General features: G+C 40.3%; 1 protein-coding gene across 1 annotated transcript in view; it reads right to left on the minus strand.

The window, feature by feature from the left end:
- MTNR1A (melatonin receptor 1A) overlaps window positions 1–22,338 on the minus strand; it is a 58,835-nt gene extending 36,497 nt beyond the window's left edge. Inside the window, exon 1 of the mRNA XM_086464071.1 lies at window positions 22,146–22,338. Within this exon, the coding sequence (XP_086320197.1) occupies window positions 22,146–22,338 (193 nt within the window). The remainder of the gene's footprint in view (window positions 1–22,145) is intronic.
- Between the last annotated feature and the right edge of the window lie 1,205 nt (window positions 22,339–23,543).

Below are 23,543 nucleotides of genomic sequence, written 5' to 3' on the forward strand. Positions count from 1 at the left end.
TAAAATAACAAAATTAAACAAATCCCAGAAAATTTAGCACTGAAAGGTCCTTCTGAACTTTGGATTGCAATTAATGTGCAGAACTTTGGTCTGTCAGTACTCAAAGAACAGCATCACAAACTTTATTTTGATGTAAAGCTGCTGCCTCTATTAATAGGACTTCTGTGACAATTCAAGCAGCTAAGGATAAGCCAAAGGGGAATGCAGTGTGTTGGAACCAATTTTGATTTTAGATAAATCCATGGATTTGAGTGACTGGAACATGGACATACTAGGCATGTAGATACAGTGACATTAGAAATCTTCCAGTTACCACTTTAAAAAACATGTCTTAGGAACCTCATTTTGAATACTTTGTTTACCAGAAGAGTCAAGTCATTTGAGCAGAAAGTGCCTTAAGCATCTGGATAGAAAATACATTTGTCTCTTCTTCTCAAGTGTAACTGGCACTAAAGCTAATTTTTTTTTCCTCTAGATGTTTAATACATCAATCATGCTCTGCTTTGTGGAGGTGTTTCAATAAGATGAAGACAGAACTATCTGAAATAACTGAAGCAGTCTTCAGACTTGTTGCAAATTCAGTGGCAGCATTTTGTGTGTCCTGAATATCTGCTGCTCTCAAAAACATTTGAATCCTAAGTTCAGTTTAGACAAAAAAAAAAGAAAACAAAAAGACAAAAAAAGATCTTTATAATGGCTTTTAGTTCCAGGCATTCCAATAGTGACACACACAGCTGAGCCCCAGACCTGCAAAACGTTTAAACAGAAGTCAGCTTCAGAGATAAGCATTGTTTGAATGGGGCATTCACATCCTTAAAATGTTTGTGTTGAAATGGAACTGCACAGAAAAAGAACGCGGTCTGAAGAAACAACAAAAAACCAGCAGTGATCACCTTCCCCCTTCTTCACTTGTACAAAAAAGGTCATATGAAAAAAAGAAAAAGAAACTTCAGCTGAGTCCCCTGTGAGGTGACTATATTTGAAAGACAGGAGGAATCAAGTTTCTAAAAAGGTCCTTAGAAAACTGTAAAGCCGTGCTAACCTACCCAGATTTTCCTGAAGTAGAGATAGGACTGTTCCCCAGACAGTAGTTCCCACAACACAAAAAAATCGCTCCATCTCAGGGACAGAAAAAGATGACACTCACTAATAATTACAGATCTTCAGAACTGTATACATGCCCATAACAGTAGAGGAGGTATGTGCACCGCACACCCTTCAGCTGGAAAGTTTATCTCAATACCACTGTAGAGTTCAACTGTCCTGCTGTTCTCTCCACATTTCTGAACTGCAGAGTCCTGGTGAGTCAGGGACTTTGGTAAGGGGATGGAGAGAGTAAAAGGTGATGCAGAGCATGCACATGGATAACAGACATTGCAAAACTCCAGTTCCTGGTATGCAACTTAGTCTTTTACCTCTAGCAGTTTCTCATGTGCATATCTTACTATGGGTGATTCTTATCCACCTTACACAGCTTGAAGCTGTAAACAAAGATGTCTAGAGGACTGCTTGGCCAATCCCAGTGTTCTCTCCAAAGCCTCTACAATGATGTGAAGCACACTGAAAGTGTATAAGGAGTTTTAAATGGCATTATATGGAAATGCTGGAAATACATACTTTTTGAAGGGAGACCACTTAATCTACTCGATAGCATCCAGTCAAGTTCTGTTTTGGCTTGAGTAGGTAGACGTCCTACTGAATAGGAAAATACATAGTTTCTTATGGCTTGAAATTTAATTAAAATAGGCATAGGTCATTACAAGAGGGTGCAACTGCAGCTGACTGTCACAGCTGTAGGAGCTGAGAACATTAACATCAGTTAAGGATCTGTTTGTTTGATTTAAAGCAGATTAAGGAGTGAACTATCAAACTCTGTGATGGCACAGACACCCCATTTTCACACAACAAAACATGGGCAATGCCACTGCTATTAAAATCTACTGTGAAACTCTCAATTCACAGTAAAAAATCAGCATAGCTGAATCAATGGGGCAGATGGCTTTGAATTTTCACAGAATCACAGAATGTTAGGGGTTGGAAGGGACCTCAAAAGATCATCTAGTCCAACCCCCCTGCCAGAGAAGGACCACCCAGAGTAGGTCACACAGGAACGCATCACACAACCTCTCTAGGCAGCCTGTTCCAGTGCTCTGTCACCCTCACAGTGAAAAAGTTTTTCCTTATGTTAATGTGGAACCTCCTGTGCTCCAGCTTGCACCTGTTGCCCCTTGTCCTATCATTGGCCATCACTGAGAAGAGCCTGGCTCCATCCTCCTGACACTTGCCCTTTATTTATAAACATTAATGAGGTCACTCCTCAGCCTCCTTTAAGCTAAAGAGACCCAGCTCCCTCAGCCTTTCATCATAAGGGAGATGTTCCACTTGTGCTGGACTCTTTCAAGCAGTTCCCTGTCCTTCTTTAACTGAGAGGGCCAAAACTGGACACACTATTCCAGATGTGGTCTCACCAGGGCAGAGGAGAGGGGGAGGAGAACCTCTCTCCACCTACTGACCACACCCCTTCTAATCCACCCCGGGATGCCATTGGCCACCTTGGCCACAAGGGCGCATTGCTGGCTCATGGCCACCCTGCTGTCCACCAGGACCCCCAGGTCCCTTTCCCCTACGCTACTCTCTAACAGCTCTGTCCCCAGCCTGTACTGGTACATGGGGTTGTTCTTTCCCAGATGCAAGACTCTACACTTGCTCTTGTTGTATTTCGTTAAGTTTCTCCCTGTCCAGCTCTCCGACCTGTCCAGGTCTCTCTGAATGGCAGCACAGCCTTCTGGTGTGTCAGCCACTCCTCCCAGTTTTGTGTCATCAGCAAACTTGCTGACAGTGCACTCTATTCCCTCATCCAGGTCATTGACGAATATATGGAATAGTACCGGTCCCAGTACCAACCCCTGAGGGACTCCACTAGATACAGGCCTCCAACTAGACTCTGTCCCATTGACCACAACTCTCTGACTCCCTTCCTTCAACCAATTCTCAATCCACCTCACTACCTGATCATCCAGACCGCACTTCCTCAGCTTAGCTGCGAGGATGTTGGGGAGACAGTGTCAAATGCTTTACTGAAATCAAGATAAACCACATCCACTGTACTACTATCATCTATCCACCTGGTTATGTCTTCATAAAAAGTTATCAGGTTGGTCAAACATGACTTCCCCTTGGTAAAGCCATACTGACTTGATATGCCTAGAGAAATTTTCATCCGGTAGATGAAATACAGCACTGAAGTGAAAAGAACAGTTTGAGTTACTCGGTCCATTCGAAATGAGGTTTGAAGACAAATACCTCAGTAAATTTATTCTCACACACTGAGAAGGCAGAAAATCTAAGCAACTGCAGCCAAAGGTATGCAGTTTATATAATTAAAAATTATATTTATATAATTAAAAATGAAATTATTATTGTAAGGGGTGCTGCTCCAAGCAATATAAAAGATGTCATGTAACAGGGATATACATTTCCCATCACATATGATATGCATAGTATATATACATACATTTATACACTGAACAGGCTTTCAGGCTGCCACATCTCTTACCCAACTGTAATACAAGTTACAGCTATGACACACTTGGAATGAATGATCAGAAGAGGATTCCAGAATACTGCTGTGATCAGACTTCAAATAATAAACAATTACATGAACGCCATTCCTAATTACTTGATTGCAATCCTTTTAATAGGGAACTCTTTTTTGGTCCTTGTGCAATGTTTACCACATAGAAGCTCAATCCAAGACAGGGGCACTATAGATAATCATGAAATTGGTAAATATTATTCCTATTGCTATGTAATTTCACTTCTGTTGTCATAAACTTAAGTCTCTTTCATCTTTTTCCTATGGTTTAGAAAATAATTTTTCAAATTAGTAGGTAAGGCTTATGGAAATGAAAACAAGAGACTGTTTCCAATTTCATTCTTTCCCCTTATACTGATCATGATTGATAGTTTCAGTATTTAAACTACTGCCTATCAATAGAGGGACCACTACAATGCCTTTTAGAAAATCTCTGTTTACAGTTTACAGCTGTATTAACAAATCTCTGTGTCACGCTAGCAGCTTGATTTGTGGTTTACTCTATGTGACCTCAGCTTTGCTATTTAGTTTCTTCAGGGACAAGATTTTTTTCAGGTGTCTGCCTGATTTGCTGTTGGTTTTATGAGAAAGAATATTTGTCTGCTAGTCCTAGACTAATATTTTAATGTAAAAAGTGTGTTAATTCTATGATGATAAGTTAAAGTCACTCATTGTCTCTTAAAATTAACATCTATTTGAAAAACATGTGTCAGCAGAACAGAAACTTTCTAGAAAGTTTTGATGTCTGCAGTTTACGTGGCAAAGACCATAACTTGTAGCAGCGAGCATTACTAGCTTTTCTTGTAGTGATTTTAAAACTATGCCATGCCTATATTTTATGACTACTCTACAGCTGTCAGTAGAATTTTCACACAAGGATAGCCACCATCAACTGGTATTTCAACTTGTTTACAAGGACATAAACAATTTTATTAGAAGTTAAAAAATTCACAAGGAGACCTGAATTTCTTACTGTAAATTTATTCACAGATAATCTGCAGTCTTCTGAACATGGTCATCAGACATGCTGGTCTTAGGAGAAAACAAAGCTGCCTGTAAATAGGAAGCACCATAGGCTTTCCCAGCAAGTACAGCAAAGTGGGTTTTGGCCAAACTGAGGGGTTGATCACTGATTTCACATATGTAGACTTCAAAACAATGTTAACTTCATTGATATGAGCAATCTTAGCAAGCAGAAAAATGCAACTCAAGGCCATCTCCTGCTTTTAGCAGAGTCCAGTATCTTCTGTGAAGCTGCTGACTTCAACAGTACGGAAAGCTATGGAAACGTGGTGGAACAGGTGACAACACTTATTTCACCTGGTAAAATGGAGATTTTAGTGACAGCTTTAGGCATTAGTGCAAGAAATTAAAGAAGGTGCACTCTGGGGCATATTAGGCATTATTTGAACTGTCATTTGAGACACAAAGAGTGGAAATATTCAAAAGCTGTATTTTCACTGAAGCTAGGCAATACGAGGCAAAAAAATCAATTAAACAGCATGGCTAAAGTGGCTGACAGAAAGCTAAAAGAATTCACATGAGCTTTTGAACCTTGTATCACTAGTGACCAACTCGTATGTTTAATTCAATGATCTTCATGATGTACCTAGATCAAATGAGAGGTAAATGGAGGTAAAAGTTTCAAATGGCATTATATGGAAATACTGGAAATAAAGACTTTTGAAGAGAGGCCACTTAATCTATTTGATGGTATCCAAAACCTGTAATCCAGTAACAAATGTTTAGTTAGAAAAGACTGTGCTGTAGCAGAACCCAGCAGATCGGGTGAATCACAATCTCATGATCTCCACTAGCTTTGCTATCTAATAATGCCTCTCAAAATGATATATTTTGGATCAATTAGAGAAACAATAAACCCAAAATTTTCTAATGTTTATCTTCATTGTATCATCTCAGCCAAAAACAGCTGTGCAAACTTAAGAAGGAAATTGCCTCAGTACATAATCATGAAAGAACATCTAACTAGACAGTTCATTTCAAGGTAACTTTTTGAAGGTGTATTGGACATATAATCTCTGAATAAAACACTTCTGTGAACAAAAGGCATTTAAAAGGAAGGATATTTGGAGAAAAACTCAAGTGTTTTCTTTTAAAGTTATCATTCTTGTAATATGCAAGGTACATTTTCAGAATTTCACAAGCTGCACTGCACTTCTTTTAAAAACGTATGGGAAGATCAAGACTGAATTGCACACTGACAGACTCGTAGACCACTCACAAAAAAGGAGGGCGAGTAACAAACTTGAAAGTCAGAAAAGAATATCTGTAATTATAATATGGGATACATACAACAGTCTGTACAACTGAGTCTATATACAGCCACACGTTTTGAAGTAATGGGTCACAAATGTAGAAAACAAAATCACAATCTGCCATATTCAGAACAGATAAATTCACAAACTTCTGCCTCAGCTCTAAAGTACTACAGAACAATGCATATATAAATTGGAATTCAGAGAGACCTAGCATCCTTTGCATCTCTATTTAAAGAATGTATTTCTCAAGCTTTTTACAGGGACTGAAGCTAATGTTTTGCATTATTATGGATACTCACTTTATAGAGAAACAGGTCTCCCTCACATAAGGTAGTCTGACATTGTCCTTGTAAGATGTCAAGGGATCCAAAAAGCTTGAGGTGAGATGACCTTAGTGGAAGCAACATTCCAGAATAAGAATAGTTCTTAACATTTTTTCTTGAAAAGTTCTACAGTGCCATCGAAGCTGAAAAGCTTCCTTTTGCTAAGCCTAAATATGCTAAACTGGGCATGGTCTGAACAAATGCATCCATCACTGAAAAAAAATCTAATTGTGCAGTGTCTGAAATTCTTTGAGGGGCTAGAGGCATTCCTGAGCACTGTACATTTGTAATGACTCATACACTCCTTTAAAATACACAATATGGATTTTGATTAATATACTCAGAAATACACCTAGAAAGGGAAGAACCATAAGTAGTGTGAATTTGTAGTGACAAAGGTGAATAGCGCAGCCCTAAGGTACCCTCCTACCTACCATTTGCATTGATCTTGAAGATCCTAACACAGCTATTAAGGAGTAAAAGTCTATGCACTTAACCACAAACATTTAAGATTAAATAATCAAACAGGTGGTGAAAACAAATTAACTATTCTGGATAAGGAAAATGGATATTGACAAAAAAAAGATGAAGAATCAGCTAAACTGGGCACACCAGATACATGGTATTACAATTTTTTTTCGTATTCTTTTAGGGATAAAGGCAACTATGGAATAGTGGAATACTTTGACAAAAGAACTAAGAGACTAATTCAGGGACATGACAGGCATCCATGCAATAGCTAAGGACATGATACAAACTCAGAGAGAATATGAGGAGGCACTGAAGAAAGCAGCGACAGAAAATAACAAGTTGGATCAGATGACATTGACGACAGTGAAAGAAATCAAATGCATTAACTATATGTTCTTTCCATGGAAAACCAAGCCAATTGACAGAAAAGCTACAGTCATAGTCTGGTACTAAGGCTTCTATATGGCACAGAGGTGCTGTGGAATTATATTCCCTGCACAGTTATTTCAGATAAAGAATCACTGACTGCTGAGACAAAAGACTGTTCTAGAATGAAGCTGGGAAATGTTCATGGGAACATAACAAAGTATTGGAACAAGTAAATTCAACAGCAGAAGTGGGATTCTACATACAAGTCAATATCATTCAAACAGTGAAGTTCAAAAATGGTTTAGGAACTGGGCTTTTACAATATGACAATAGTAGGTGTAATAGGAGACAGATAGTGCTAACATAAGAAAGAAATAGATTCTCAGCTGAGAAGAAATTACTTATCATTGCATATGCCTCAAAGAAATATCAACAAATATATAAACAATATGGGTCAAAATAAAGCAGACTGCAGTCAGTTCCAGATTATATTTAATTTTCCTGGAAAATACTTCCAAGGTTATGCTGAACATTACTTCAGATGAAACCAAATTGATCTTAAAGTCATATTCCTATTTCAGTTTGTATAGAAGGTCACCCTAGTCCTCCTTCAAATGCGTGATTAACTCTGCCTATTGCATTACTATACATAACTGCCTATTCCACCCGTATCTTAAATCAGTATGTGATCTAATATCTTCTTGTCCTGGACTGATTTTCTAAACTCCAAGTCTCATTTACAAAGTATTACAGACTCTTAACAGAACTTTGAAAGCTCTGAAAACTCAGCATCTATAAGATCCCTTGGCATCTGCTGCATCTTCATTTCCAAAGCCAAATGCCTCATGTCTAATCAGGCTTGGACAGAATCATCTCCAGGGAATACACAGGTCCTTAAAAGACAGTCATACAGCTGAGTCCAGATTTTTCTAATATTAGAATTTTGAAAAATCTCATGTGGTTGGAATTTTTTGTTCCATACTTAGAAAGGACTTATTCGTCTTATTTCATTATGTATAGTTTGCGTAATGTACACACTATTACTGGTCAAAGGGCTTTACAGTGTATCAAAGAAAACAGTTTAGACCCAAACAGTAGTTAGCCACATAAGTCATTGGAGACAGATGAAACTTGCAGTGATTTTTTTTTTTCTGGATTCACAAAACTAGCAAATAGGAATTTCAGGTGCCTATGAATTTCAGGTTCAAAATTATTCTACCATTTGCTCCACTTAACTGAGACTAATTTCAAGACTCATATGAATCCCTTTTTTCACAGCCCCTCCTCTCAGAACAGTGCCAGTACACCATGAAATTTTGAAGGCAATGCTGAGTCATTAAAATAAGTAATCTCTCTGCACAATTAACAAAGCATTAGATACTGGTTTAAACAGCTTAACTCCAAACAGACTTTTTTTTTCCAGTGGCCATAATCCAACGAACTTGAACCAGCAAGAAGCGAAGAACACTTGTCAGTAAATCTTTCTAAGACACTTGCAGAGTAATACTGTATTTCAGGTGATTCAAATTTTTTTTTTCTCTACTTACTATAAAATCCTTATCTTTTGAATTGTTTTGACTGAAGTTAAGTTATTGCTGCATGTTATTTTAGATACTATTAGCAGATATTAACTGGAATGCTATTAAGCCTATCTACCTATGTAGAAAAGACTTACCTTCATAGCTGAACACTCCTGGTATTTCACAATTTGTAAACTGAAAGGACTTGATATAGAGGTAGAACAAATATGAAGTGCTAAAGTGTAATTTTTAAAGTCATTGTTTCCTAAGCATTGTCACAGTTTACGATGATGTAGTGTTTGATGTAGAAAACATACGTAGAAAAAATGGCCTAGGGACTGCAAAAAGTAATGGAAGCCAATGGATTTAGCTATTTTCTACATGGACAGTTTGAAAATTATGACATAAAGCAAGATCTATGAGGGGATCTAATGGAATGTAATGAATGATAAGCTTTGGCTAGGAACAAATACAGAATGAAAGTCATGACAGATAGAAGGACAAAAAAAAAAAGAGACCAGTACTGAAAGCAAAAGTCTCAGCGAGAACAAGAAATAGAGGTCACGTACACAAGTGAACAGAAATTTAGTATTCGATATATTGACACAGACTGAAAGAAAAAGGTCACTTCTGAACTTTGAGTATGGATATAGAGTCAATGAAGTCTACAGAGGACTGGGAACATGGTTCTGTAAGACAATAAGGAAAAGGGCAACTGATGCCCTTTCATTAGAACTTCAACAGAAGATTTTTTAAGTCTAATCTTCTGAAGGAGCACAAATAACAACATTGGAGAGCTTGCTGTCACTTGTTGTTGAACAGCTGGAAAAACAACCTAAAGCTGCTTGAAAACTCCAGAGAAATAAAGGGCAAGAGAAAATGACAAAATGAATTATGTCCACTTGCATTTATTATTCAGTACTTTAGAGCATGCTGGATAACATGCAGTTTTGTTTTATTTACGAGCAGCAAAATGTTTCATTATCCTTGTCAGATAATGAACAGATAGGAGAACTGAATCAAATGGATTCCCTTAATACTGCAATCTAAAATGGTCAGAAGCCTGGTGGAATCGAGAAGTCATAAACAAAAGAGCAGGTCCTTCTGGAAAGCCTCCTTTTGACAAAGATTATGATGGGGTCTAGTACTATACATGTCCATCTCTCACGGCTGGTGCAGAGGTATCCTTGAAGTAGCTGTACTGTTCTGCATGGTGGCTGGAGAATTCCAAGTTGGAACTAAAAACTAAGTCGAATAATTAATTTCAGGGCAATTAAGTCAGAATACTTATCACATGACACTAACTGCAAAAAAACTCAACCCAAAATGTGCTGGGCTCTGAAGGGTCCAGTTTCTTTTCCAGGAACAAGAGAAATAAAAGAAAGCAAGACAGCATTTTGAGGCTGCTAGCTGAATGACACCCTGAGGACTAAAACCACTTTGAATGACTGAAAGTTTGCAGTAAGGCCCTTTCTGTCCACCGTGAGTACTGCAATTACTGCAGCTGTAATCACTGGATGGGATGTGAGGCTTTTAATCCTGAGAAATGTCTCCAGTAGGACAGACAGACTCCAGCCTTAAGTAACCACGTAGGTACACGTGCAAAGAGAGTAGTAGCTTACTTTAATAACTAACTCCACACTTACACCTGTGAGGGGAATGTTAGTTTTAGGATCACTGCCTAATTAGTGCCCTACTATAGCTGACATATTAATCTAACTTTTCCAGTTATACTGCATTCCTAACTTGGCAGCTCATCTGACTCTTTTCTTACCTTAGTAGAGGCTAAGAGTTTCTGAATATAGAAGGCATAATATTATTTTAATTTACAGATGATCATTAGACAGTCCTTTATTTCCAGTAACATCCCAATGTACTAAAAATGCCAATTTTTCAGTGTTTCTAGAAAAAGTAGTTGGTCACATGCTACATTTGTACTTATCACATGAATGTGTAGAAATGCTCCTACAAAATAAATTCTTAAAATAATGTTAATAAATACGTCTTCAGAATGGGTTTAGCTTAAATTAAACATATACTGGAGCTGCCACCCAGTGTTACTACTGGAAATTCCATTTACTTCATTGAAATACCTATGTAAGAGAGTAGACGAAAAAACAACACAAGCAAATTCATGATTTGGAGATTTATTTGCAAGACAAACAAGTTTCATGTTTCTGAGTAAAGTAAGCAAACATTCTGTCCAGCCATCACAAGGAATGGTCAGCAATTCAAAAGATAGAAACAGGTGAAATCTCTATGAAACTTTAATCTGATCAAGAAAGTTTTCTGAGTAAATATGGGGACAGGAGATAATATGAATATCTGAATATAGGCAAAAGATCTTAGAAAGCAATTCACTGCTTTGGTGGTAGTCTATGAAGTTATCTCTGCACAATAAAGATGTGCTCAGGCAGCTAGACTCCAGTAAGCATTCTGGCAGCAAAGCCCTGTCACTGCAGTAGCCTGAGAAAAGTAAAAGAGAAGACCCACTAGAAAAGGTTACAATGAAGGGATACATCACCTATTGTGATAAATGGGGTACCCCAGTACAAAACAAGCCCCGACAACAAGCATATTACAAATCCTACATCCACTAGTTTCCTTCAACTTATCTTATTTGTTTCTTTTTTTTTTCCATTCATACTTCTGTATTTACATGTTTGTCAGGTTCAGCCACATCTTTAGGGCACATTTTAGAAAATGCTTGCTGCAAGCAGTATTAACCAGGTGCAAGTGCAAGCTTCGTACACTGTAAAATTTCCCCTAGATTGTCACTAAGTATGCATTACAAATTCTTACCAGGAATAACTGCACAAGCAGCACTCAACCTTCTTTTAAAATGCTAGTATTCATAATGCCCCTAAGAGCAGTGCAGCATCTCAGTATTCTATTATTACAGAGTGTGCAAAAACCAGCTTTCACAGAATGTGTAATGGATCCCATAAGGGAGAGACACAAGTCAATAACAACTCTAAACCAAGAACCTTTCAGACAAAACCTGACAGATCTACCCTCAAGGCAAAAATGCAGGAAAAAAAAAAATAAAAAAATAAAATTCAGCAGCAAACAATTTAACAAGGATAGTGCAAAGTTATTCTTCAATACAGAAGTGGTCATCATCATGCTATCTTCAGCACAATACCCAGTGGGTATGGATTGGCCAAAGAAACAGTGCAAATGTATGATGAACAGAAGCAGGACAAATTCCTAGGAACGTCCAAAAATAATTAAACAAAAGTGGGTATGTTAGGTAGATACAAAATATTGTTGGAGGAGAGTGTCTATGAACAAGACAAGCATTATGCCACAAAAACTACGACAATTAAGGCAGGTTTCCAGCAACCAACAAAATGTTCATAATTGACAATCTTACCAGGCCATGAAGAGATTCCCAGTAGTGGGACACGTTGAATGGGCAAGAGAAAAAGGAATCAGAAGAGCTGCAAAAAACAGTAGTAGGATGTACACAAATTTGTAAGAGAAGCTGCAAAAGAAATGCCCAATTACTTGCCAAAAACAATGTTCAAAAACCTTCGCTGCAAGAAACTGCAAGAATATCTGACTGTATTTTGAGGTCTATATTAGGTATTTAATATATGCTAAGACACAAACCTGGTTCTACCATCTTCTCCGTACTTACCAGTATACAGAGGAGATGAAAAGCTGGTTTACCCAGCCTGGTGAGGATTACTCTGTTAACTCTGTAGTCCTCGACGCTTACATGCAGAATAGATAGAATGAGCTCAGCCAGTGAAAGCTATGTTTACGTGACATTCACTGATACAAAAAAATCCCTGTGGGAGCTGTCTCAATAAGCAGGAATTACAGAAACACTGAAACTGTCCAAATTTATACTGTGAACTAAACCTGTGTCTAGGCGGAGGAAAGATAAGGAAACATTACCGTCCCTTCTTCCTGTCAGACAGGCTGAATATTGTTCTACATATGAGAGATCCTCATTTCTAGAGAGAGTGTGTATATTCACAAACAACATACAAAAATGAGTCACAACGTGCCAGCCGTGCTGTATTAGGGAAAAAATAAAAAAGGAAAATTAAAAGGTACTTTTTGAAAAAAATACCCAAATAATTAGAGGAAATATTTCTAGATGCATCTGTACCTGTAAATTCATAAAACCAAAGTACATGCCAAAACAGAACACCCTTTGTTATGGATACCTTCTGCAATATGGTAAAGAACAGTAGGATTTACCTATGCATTCATATAGATATGTTTCTGCATATCCCCAAAACAAGGCACAGTCAATGCTAAGAAAATCCTTAGCAACAGGTGTGGAAAAGTGTTACGTCATCAGGAAGAGAGAATAAGATGGGTTTATCAGGCACTGCAGAGATTCTCAACAGTACGGTTCTTTAGATAAGGAAAAAAAAATCAAAAGGAAAGCTGAAAAGATAGTGGTTGGAGATAGTCAGATTGATAAAGAGAAATTTCCAAAGGAACAACATACATATGTATGATGATGTCGTATTTCGGAACAGAACCACCATACAATCTGTACAATGAGGCTGTAACAGCAAAACCGCAATTCTGAAATTTATTCTGCTTAATAAACTTAATAAAGATCTACATGTTCCTAGAAAGCAGAAGAGGATGAAGATATTATCAAGGACACACTGATGTGATCTGGCCAGACAACTCTAGTACAAGCAAACTGTCCTTGACCTCAGTAACATAATTTCCAATTGTTAAACAAAAAAACCCCCAAACCCTAGAAAGGTCAGCATTGCAGTAGTAGGTGGTCTCTTGTATTTTCCTTATTCCCAGGGGAGGTTCTTGAAGCATCAGTTCTCAGTCTTAATAGCTTGCATACCTACTATACATCAAATTGTAAGTGGCTTCCCACAATGCACCCACCTCAGGATATACAGACCAGGCACTTAGGACCCTGACCTGTAATCAGTTTTATTGCAAGGATATCAGTGATCCAATAAAAAACCCAGTTCTGACTCCAGAGTTATGGTAAAGACTTCTCTGCTTACCGCACTTGGGGTTAAGGCCGTCAGCAGTAAAGCAGCTGTCTTACTCATGGGCAAGCACTGCAGGCAAAAAAAAATGAAAGAAGACAGGCACTGACCTTGGTAAGAGGTTTGCTACTGATTTCAGTAAACCCAGAATTTTACTTTTAGGGAAGGTATTTCCAGACATGAGGCATATTTCTGGGGGTAGCACTCTCTCACAGAAGGGGAAAGGTTATTTTGTAAACAGACTAATAGAATTTGATAGCCATCATTTTTGGACTAGCAAAACGACAGCCAAGAGGTGATGTTTTTATTCTCACTCATTACAAGAATAAAGAGATGTTAAGTAATGTTAAGTAACTTTGTAGAAACAGAAAAGCATATAAACTTTCAGAAAATACATTTAGGCACTGGGAATACCCTTCTTGAGTTGGAATAAGGCGAAAAAGCTGTAACTTGCAGTGAAAGGCGATTCTGAAAGGATTTGTATGAACAACTACTACACCTGGAAATTGGAAATGATGATTGAGAAGGTCCCTTTCAATCCTTTGTTTTAAGTGAGAACTAAGTAACAGAGATTAAAGGAAGCTTTGGAGACATAATATGGCATAACGGAAACGTGGGGAAGAACCTAGGTTTTGTAAAGTTGCAATTATGTGAACCTGCATGTTAGGTGGGGGCATTATGGCACATTACAATACTAAAATTACAGAAGGCAGACCCCAGAATCACACAGCCAGAGATAATCTGGAGACATACCTTTAATGGAAATAACTACTATAATTAAGACAGAGCATATTAATGCAAAATACATATAAACTATTCAGGTTTTGGTTTTTTTTTTATAGGCCATTAAGTCTTCATCCACAATGGAATAAAAATGCAACTGAAGTAACTGATTCATTTGCATTGATGCAAACTTCATAGTATGCAAGTCCCATATTTTCAATAATATCCAGTCTCAAAATAAGTCTGTGGGTGCTGTTACTGAAGTAAAAAAAAAAATATATATCCAAAGAGTGCTGAAGGAGGACATAAAGGCATTGCAATTCTTCATTTTATGAGTGACTTTGTGATGTTTGACTGAAGGGGCAAATAGTGGCAAATAGGAAAATTCACATAAAAAGGTACCTTCCTTTCAATATCTCTAACACAAAAATGTCCTAACTGTATTGGGCTAAGAATACTCTTTCACCTCTGAAAATGAAATCACTTCTTTTCTCCCAAACATAGACAGGGAGATGAATGTGTCCTTAAAAATCAGGTAAGGCTAAATAGTAGAAAACTCAGCCTGGAAAGCAGGAACATCAAATGAAATCCATAGCTACTACCAGGGTGAAAAGAACATTTGTGATTCTTCCCTAAAACACACACAAAGACAGGTATTTGCTGAAACTTCTCTATGGTGTGACTGCATACCAATTTTCAAGGCTGATTGCTGTACTCATGCCCATTCATCACTTCGGCCAATGGCTAGAGTTGACCATCTTGTCTGGCTAAATAACGTAGTACTGACAGTTGCACTATAACCACACTAGGCTAATACCGGGGTGCAGCTGAAATGGCCGACTAACAAAAGCAATGCTACTGCTTGACCTCACACAATACTAAGCACCAGGAGGAGCTGACTTCTGTCAGCACAGGGGCAGAGTACTTCTGCTTGGTAAACTCTCCCTGAAGACCGATTAGTTTTGCTAACATCACATCTGCACCCCAAAAAAAGTCAAGGTGGTAAGATATAAATAGACCCTATATTTCAGCCTCATATGTAGAATCACATGTACACATCATGTAGAATGGGGTTTCTGTAGGCCTAAATGGAAAAATTACATACTCAGCCCACCTTACACCATAAAGGTAGCTAAATAGTCTGTCTAAAGGCGTGGACAGAAAAATAAAATATAATTAACCTGAAACCATCCATAAATCTTTCCAGTTGTTTGGTACATACTTGAATAGAGAACTGCAGTGCTTGGTCACACACAGTGGAGTCTGAAATCAGCTGCTTCTATTGTCCCTTTTGTTTTAGAGAGCAGGGGACCTTAGGAGTCTGGAGAGATTAGAAAGTCTAAATGAAGTGTTGAAGGACTTTCTTAGAACTCTAGCAATGGAAAAGATTAAGTGTTCTTCATGATCAAGAAAACTCAACCCACTCCCCTCCCCAAAACCCAGACAACCTAATTCAAGTCCCTTAATCAATTATAAGACTCTGTGAGATAACCAAAGCGCTGCATTTTTGTGATCATCAATAAGGTAATAACAATTCTTCAAAAACCATATCTAACTATATGACCTGGTAATATATTAGATCATTTATAAAATTAAAAGAATGAGCTGAAAATCTTTTACTTCTGGTGCAATGTGTTTCTACAAGGAAGGGGTATATGTCCGCCTTCTCTTTATGGAAAACAAACAATTTAAAAAAAAAACCACAAAGCACTATAGGACATGAAACTTTGGCCACTTGCTGATCAGTTATTACCACAAAACTATTTAGAAGCTACAGAAGTCACTACCTGAAAGCTGTAGACTTACTTATACCTTAGTTTCTGCTCTACTTGAAAAAAGAAAAGATTAAGAAGTTCACAGCATGTTTATCTGAATTTAAGGGTATCAGTAAAAGGTTTTTTTGTATGTTTTATCCATTCTTTAAGAAGAATATCAGACCTTTATTCTGTCATATGAGGTAGGAACCTTGATTATCCTGCTGAACTGTAATACTGCCAGTCTTTGTGACTTCAGGAGAGCTAGACTTTGAAAGAACACTTCTTTGGTAGCAGCATCTGTATTATAGTCCCAAGCACTACTTACCTACACATGTTAAGTACAGGTTTATTTGTTCATTAAATACGGAAACATTAAAACTTTATAAACTGTGTTCTGTTATCCTGAAGATTTCTTAGTAACACTTGTCTTCTTGCAACTGAGGTTGGTAATTGATTCTCAGGAGCAGAAAATGTGGAATTTGAGTCAGCTCATGGAGAAAAACTGTCAACAGCAAGGGTGACAAGGTTCTTATTGAGGTTGCAAAATTAAACTGTGATGCATAGCATTGAATTGACACCGCAATATTTTTATTGCCCTAGGAAAGCAAGCCTCATTGTACAAACAGAATGGACATTGTCATATCAGCACTGGATGGATGCTTATTGTTGGTAGCTTTTTCTGTCACTAAACTAGACTTGCTGATGATGTCTTATGCTAGAAAGACATGAAGTATCTATGTTATGACAGAAAAGTATATAGTGTAAAAAGAAATAGAAAAGAGATAAGAAAGCAGATCAGAAATTGTTAATGAAAAGATTAAAGATGAAAAAAAACTTAATGAGAAAAGGGAGAGCCCCTGAAAAAAATAAACTAAAAGAGACAGCAAATACTACAGAGTATCAGTACCATTGTCTGCTGGCAGCAGCAAACCAGAAAAAGCAGTGCCTCTAAAAACTTCAGAGTGCAGGATCTTGCAATAGCAGAGTTTGACAGACATATTTGTAATAACAGAGTATTAATTATTTTAAATACTCATCTCTGCCTTTGGTCACTGAAAGCACAGTGTCATTTAAATAGGTTTCTGAAGTAAACCTATGATTCAGTAAAATATTCAATCAAAACCAGTTTGAGGAACAGCTTTATTTAAACTGCATTTTTATGCTCAGCTCTTTTCAACAATTGGCAAACTTCAGCATCTCCACTAGACATTTTCCCTTCTCCCAAACAGCTTACCATTCTTAATACTGGAAGTTATTCATGTCTGAAATAATGTTCATTGCCATCAACATCTCAGTTTTCATCAGAACCCTGAATTTGTGCTACAACTTTATCTTCTACAAGTTAGCTCCCTTGAGTCAAATATTTGTTGGGCTGCCCATTGTCTTTCAGGGCACAAAAGGAAGTCCAGGGATCACCTGAAAAAAACAATGATTCCATTAGTCTGAATTCACAACAGGAGTTTCATTTATTAGATAAAACAATTTTTAATAGAGCATTTAACATTATCATTTTAAAACTCAAAAAACAAAACACCATCAAGAACAATCATATTCTGAAAAGTCTGGTAAGATCTCCAATCTGATTATCAAAAGATAGTTCCATTCTTATATTTAAAATTTGTATTCTAGAAAATGCACTAAGAGGAACACTCTTCAACTAGATTCTTACATTGTTCAAACCAAAACCCAGGACCAGTTTGAAAAGCCTCCAAAATGAAATTCTTCCTGGTAGATCCCATTCCCCAATTCTGCAATGGCTGTACCATTTAACAAATACTGGACTTAAAAAAACAATAAAATAACCATAAGTAGCTGTGTTCCTTACTTCTTCCATAAGTGACTTCACTGATCTTACAGATATTGGTCAGAGATTACTCTTGAGTTCATTATTCTTCTGAGCACTCACAGAGCTGTCCTTACAGACCTGTTGGGACCTAATGCACCCGAGGCAGATTTAGCAGGCAAAGATTGTTTTTCTCTTTTTCATTGCCATCTCATTCAGAAAAGTAGTTAACACACACACACTTAAGTTTAAGCATGTGGGCAGTCCTAGTGAAGTTAACTATATCTCGAGGCTCTAAGGCCCTGGGGTCTCAGCACCATTAGGCTTCCTCTCTGCCTTCTTCACTAGTAAGAAAAACAAGTTTTAGCATCAAAACATTTGGACCAAGGACATGGGAAACTGGGAAAAAGTACAAACCCCCAAATGCATCTAACACAGAACAGAGATGGGCAAGATGGATGTGAACGCAGCTTTCTGCCCTGATGCGGTAGGTGCTAGTCACCAGCTTGGCACCAGTGGCTGTGTTATGCCAGCTCGTGTCAGGCATCACAGAAGAGCGAGGGTGAGACTGCTGGGGCTCTCTCCTTGACTGCTGCAGGCTCCCTGCCAACGCAGGGGTCTGTTGGAGGGGTCTGTTGAAGGGGTAGTCAGGGCACCTTTGGACCTCAGGCAAAATAAAGCACCCAGGAAAAAGCAATACCAGGCCAAGAGAACAGTTTCAAAAGGAAGAGAAAGAAGAGCAAGAGGTAGAATAGGACTCAAGAGAGCTTTCTTCATTGACATTAAGAATGGTCCAGTCCTGCAGTCACCGAGTACCCAAATCCCCTGTCACCAAAATGACAGGTGCATGGTAACTGACATTTTAGTGGAACAAGCGGTAAACTAATCTCCATAGTCAAGGACTTACAATTGCTCCCTCACCTTGTTCTTGATGCATTGTTTTTCTTGGTGTGGGTAACAACGAAGGCATAAGGATACTAGCAATCACCGAATTTGTGTGTAATATTACATAAATAATTTTAAATGATCTCTTCAGTTTTCTGAGATGCTGTAATCCAATGTTGATAGTTTCAAGTAAAACCTCCACTTGTTGCAGAAAGTACTAGTAGTTCTTTAATAAACCTTCCCTGAGGGTAGTTATTTCATCTTTTCACGGTGGAACTGTTGAATGACCTCATTTCTGTTCTATAAATATTAGCAATGGAAAACAAGACACATTAGGATGATTTACACCAAACTTCTTTTTAAAATGAGCTATTCTTTTTAAAATCAATTATTAAAGAAAGCACATCAGTTTAAAGTTCAAGCTGCATGAATGTGCTACCAAGATATGGGCATCAAAATCCTTATGCCTTGAATGTTTCCCTTGAACTTTGTTTCAAAGTTAAAAGATCACAGACATCATAAACCAAATTCAGTCTTTGTGTAGGCCAGCATTAAATTGCAGCTGTTCCCATCAGGACTGAATTGGTGTCAGGCACCTGTTAGATTACAAAGCCACCATTAAAAAAAAACCAGACCAGAACTATGAAATTTATTACAAGGCAAGTACATGAAATAAAAGAGGATCCTACCAGTTGCATCATCAGCTTCTGTGTCTAGAAGAGCATCTACTGAAGCCATGCTTGTGACTATGAAGGAGTCTGTAGTATCAGACACTCCTCGCTTGCTGAGACAAACTTCTTTGAGATACTGACTTCTCTGCTTTGATCAGTGTCTTTTACTAACCTTCTGACTGTCAGGAAGGTTACACCACTTGTTGAGAAGATTTTCTAGGCCTTCCTACTATTCCCCAAAGCACTTTTTTTAGTCATAAGTCCACAGATTCAATTTGTAGTTATCTTCCAAAAATATTTATACAATAGAGAGTGGGACAGATGCAAGATGTTTTCCCTCACCAAATCCACCTTTTTGGTAAAGTGTTAAATACTCCTTATTTCTGTTAGTGCTCTCTTGCAAAGGAGGAAGAAAGTCTTCAGTGAAATACATTCTCTTCAGGAGGTATCTTCTGTTCCTCCCTGACCTTTTTCCGGTGGAATTTTCATTCTGTGTCCTTTTTCCTCAACAAATGTGCCAGCCAAAGACTTAGTAATATAGGCGGTCGTAAAATCAGAAGTGTCTTATTAGAGCTTTGTAAACAGTTGTAATTGTCTTTATTAAACAAGGCTGAGGAAACTTTCTTCTTCATACTCACAAATGTTAGGCCAGAGTTTTCTAAATACTTATGCCTCATCATAAATTTACACGCCTGAGTAACACCTTCTTAATTCATTGCCAAGTTTAATAGCAGCACTCATATAAGTAAACTTATGCCTAGGCATAGGTTTTTGCAGGATTAGTCAAAGCCACTCTGCACATCTTTTTGAAGCTTATTAATGATGTTTTTTCCAAAGCTTCCTTTTATCCATGTACTAAAAAAAATCACTACTTTGAAGGAAAAAAACTTTAAAACTTCAAAAACTTGTTACTTTTTTTTTTCCTAAAACAGACTATAAACTATTTCCTGCCTTGCACCAAGTATCTGCTTGCTTTAATTAATCCTTAATTTCAGAGAGTAAAGCAGTATTTACTTCATGTTCTAGTCTAAAATAATCTATGTTCAGAAGAATGCTCTATTCTCCTAGCTGTAGGAGGTTACTGTTGCCAGTTTGCTGCAGTTCTTAACAGCCGCTATGACAGAAAAGGCAAGAACAAGAAATGCAGTAAGAGTGAACAAGTGAGCACATGTCGGGATTCAAGAGGGATTACATGAGATCTACAGTAGAGAATATGTGCACGCACAGAGCCCAATGATTCAGTTAGGTTTCCAGAAAACAGGTACCGCGTTTATTTCAGACTTATTACCAGACATGTCTGTATTGCAAACTCCCCACAGAAGTGTTGAAGTATATATTTAGTAATTAAGGGGGAGGAGAATACCACCCGTTCCCCTGGAGTAACCCCAGTAATATGCCTATCTCAACATTTCTCCCTCCATCTGAAAATCTCCCAGGGAACAAGGGCATTCAAGCACTGACTTGGACTTCTGGAGCCTGATTGTCCTCTCAAATATGTAGTATTGCAGTGTGTAACCCTGCCAGCTCCAGTGAATGAAATTTCTGTCAATGAAAGCAAGAAGAGAACATAGCTTTTAGAGCTCACATCAGTGCCAACCATAAGGAGAGAAAAAAAACCTGCCAGTCTTCATTTTGATCCTGTATGTTGGCATTCCTCTACGGCTGAATAAAACCAAAACATGCAACCCATTTGAATTACCTGACTTAACCTTAGAAAGTTAAGTATGCTGGCCAGAGTCCAATATTAGCTACCTTTATTAGGCTAGCTTATAGCAAAACCCAGGCTCAAACTCCCCCCCAGATGGCTTTCAAACCACTAGCCAATGAACTTAGTGGAGCTATGATAAAGAACCTGACAGCCAGTTGTGAAGAATATAAAAGCAGCATCTCAGTTATCATGGAGTGAAATTCTGCTTTCATCAACAACACAGCTCTCTTCACACACTCCTGTATTTTTTCAATGAAAGATGCATAGGGTTTTGAGTGCACAGATTTTAGTACACGTGCACAGCAGCTGGTCTGACATGATAAAGCAGAATGAATCTGAAGAAGTTCCTGCCTGTCTGACCAATAATCCATGAACTAAGAGGGATTTACTCAATAGACCATCACAGTTTCTAGCCTGTCAAAAGTAGAGATTTATTTTTTTAAGAATGTGCCTAAATCTGTTTTCTGTCAGATGCTTCCTATTCCCCAAAGACCTAAATAGCAAGTAGGAGGTGAACAAAGAAAACGGAACCACTGTCTTGGGGTTTTGGTGTTGTTTTTTTTTCTGAATCCTGCAATGTCTGTAACTTAATATGTGCTTGATTTGAAGCTCCAGCCACAGTATTTGTTACAGGAGACATGTCTGTAACTCAAAGAAAATCAATCAGAAGACTAGCATCCAGCATGGACAAACACACGGCATATGCCAGAGCAGCACCCCTAGTACCACGTCTAATTCCATTCTTAAGTGAGGCTCACTTGCCTTTCTTTTTTGCTAGGTGGGAACTGTCGAGAGCTAAAAATAGCACCGCGACTCGGTGGCGGGCGCTAAAAATACCCTTACCCGCTCGATCACCGACCCGGTAGGAAAGACGAAGCTCTTGGCACCTGTCACAGCCTATAACCGCCAGCTGGGGACGAAGTCAAAGAGCGCCCAGCCCTGGAGCTGCGCGCCCGAGCAAAGTTTGACGGGCAGACCAAGAGGCCCCGGCACTGCGCCCCGCAGCCGCGGCCATCCCCCCTCCCCTCCCCGCCCCGGGCGGCCCCCCCCCGGGCCTCCCCGCCGCCCCTTACCCGCGTTCCGCAGCTTCTTGTTGCGGTAGACGGAGAGGATGACCAGGAGGTTGCCCAGCAGGTCCACCACGATGGTGAAGATGAGGATGGCGGCCAAGGTGGAGGTCACCCAGGGCGGGCGGCGCGAAGCGCCCTCGGCCGGCGGGTCCCGCGGGAAGACGGAGCTGTTCAGCTCGCTCCCGTTCACTCTCATCCTGCCGCCGCCGCCTCCCAGGGCAGAGCCGGGTGCCGGCGGAGCAGGCGCGCCCGCCAGCGCTGCCTACCGCGGGGGCAGGTCGGGGCGGGGGTCCCGGCAGCAGCCGCCCTCCGCCGCGGGGCTGCCCGCCCTAGGGCGGAGCGGGGCTGGCGGGAAAGGGCGCTCCTCCCATGGCCGCCGCTCCGGCGAGGAAGTTTCCCCGAAGTGTGCATGTGCCACGGCGGGACACTTTTATAGCCTCCCCCGCGCCGCCCGCCCCGCCCGCCGCCGCCGCCGCCGCCACCGCTGCCGCCAGGTGACACCGAGCCGCCCCCGCGCCGGCACGTGCGCGGCCGGGGGTTCCAGCTGCCGCGCGGCAGCGGCGCAGCGCCACAGCGCCCCCCCGCGGCGCCCGCCCGCCCCGGCGCGGCGGCCCCATTCAGTCCCGCGTTCCCATTCATGCTCCCGGCCGCCCATTCAGCGCCCGCCGCTCCATTCAGATCGATGGGCTCCGCTGGCTGCGGCTCTGTGGTTTGCAGCGCTCGGGGCTATTTTTAGCCCTGCTGGTTAACGCCGTCTCTTAATTAGGCGCGCGCTGAACTCCCTTCCCCTCCTCCCCCGCCTTGATTTAACGCCGCACTCGCACGGTAACGTGAGCGCGGCGAGAAACCCCCGTCGGGGAGCGGGTCGGTGCTGCTATAAAAAGCTCCTCGCGAAGCTGCGCTCGCAGCGGGCGGGGGGAGGGCGCCTGAGGACCCGCGCCCCGGGAGCACCACGTGCTGCCGCTGCACGGGGGCGGCGGGGGGCAGAGACACACCGCCCCGGCAGCCCCCCACGCCCCGGGAGGGCGGGCGAGCCGCACGCCGCATCTACAAGCCCGGTGGGGTCTTGCACAGGGAGCCATTTCCCATCTGTGAGGAGGGACGGGTTGGGTGAAGGGGGTGCCCCCTCACCCCCCCATACGGTGGGTGCTCCGGTAAAAAAAAAAAAGGGGCACATTTTTCTGACCGTACCAACGGCACTGGCACTGCTCGCCTGCGTGGCATAAAGCTGTTTAAAGTGTCCGAGCACCCCGGGCGCGGCGGCCGCTCCCACCGAGGGTACCGGGCTGCCAGCGCGGGGGGCGGTTCACACCGTTCTCCGCCAAGCGCGGGGCTGTGAGCGGCGCGGGCGGGCGACCCCGCGTATCGCCGCCCCGCCCGAATCACTTAACTGGGGTGCTG

This window comes from Leptosomus discolor, chromosome 4 (assembly GCF_034619465.1).
Source record: "Leptosomus discolor isolate bLepDis1 chromosome 4, bLepDis1.hap2, whole genome shotgun sequence".
Taxonomy (NCBI): domain Eukaryota; kingdom Metazoa; phylum Chordata; class Aves; order Leptosomiformes; family Leptosomidae; genus Leptosomus; species Leptosomus discolor.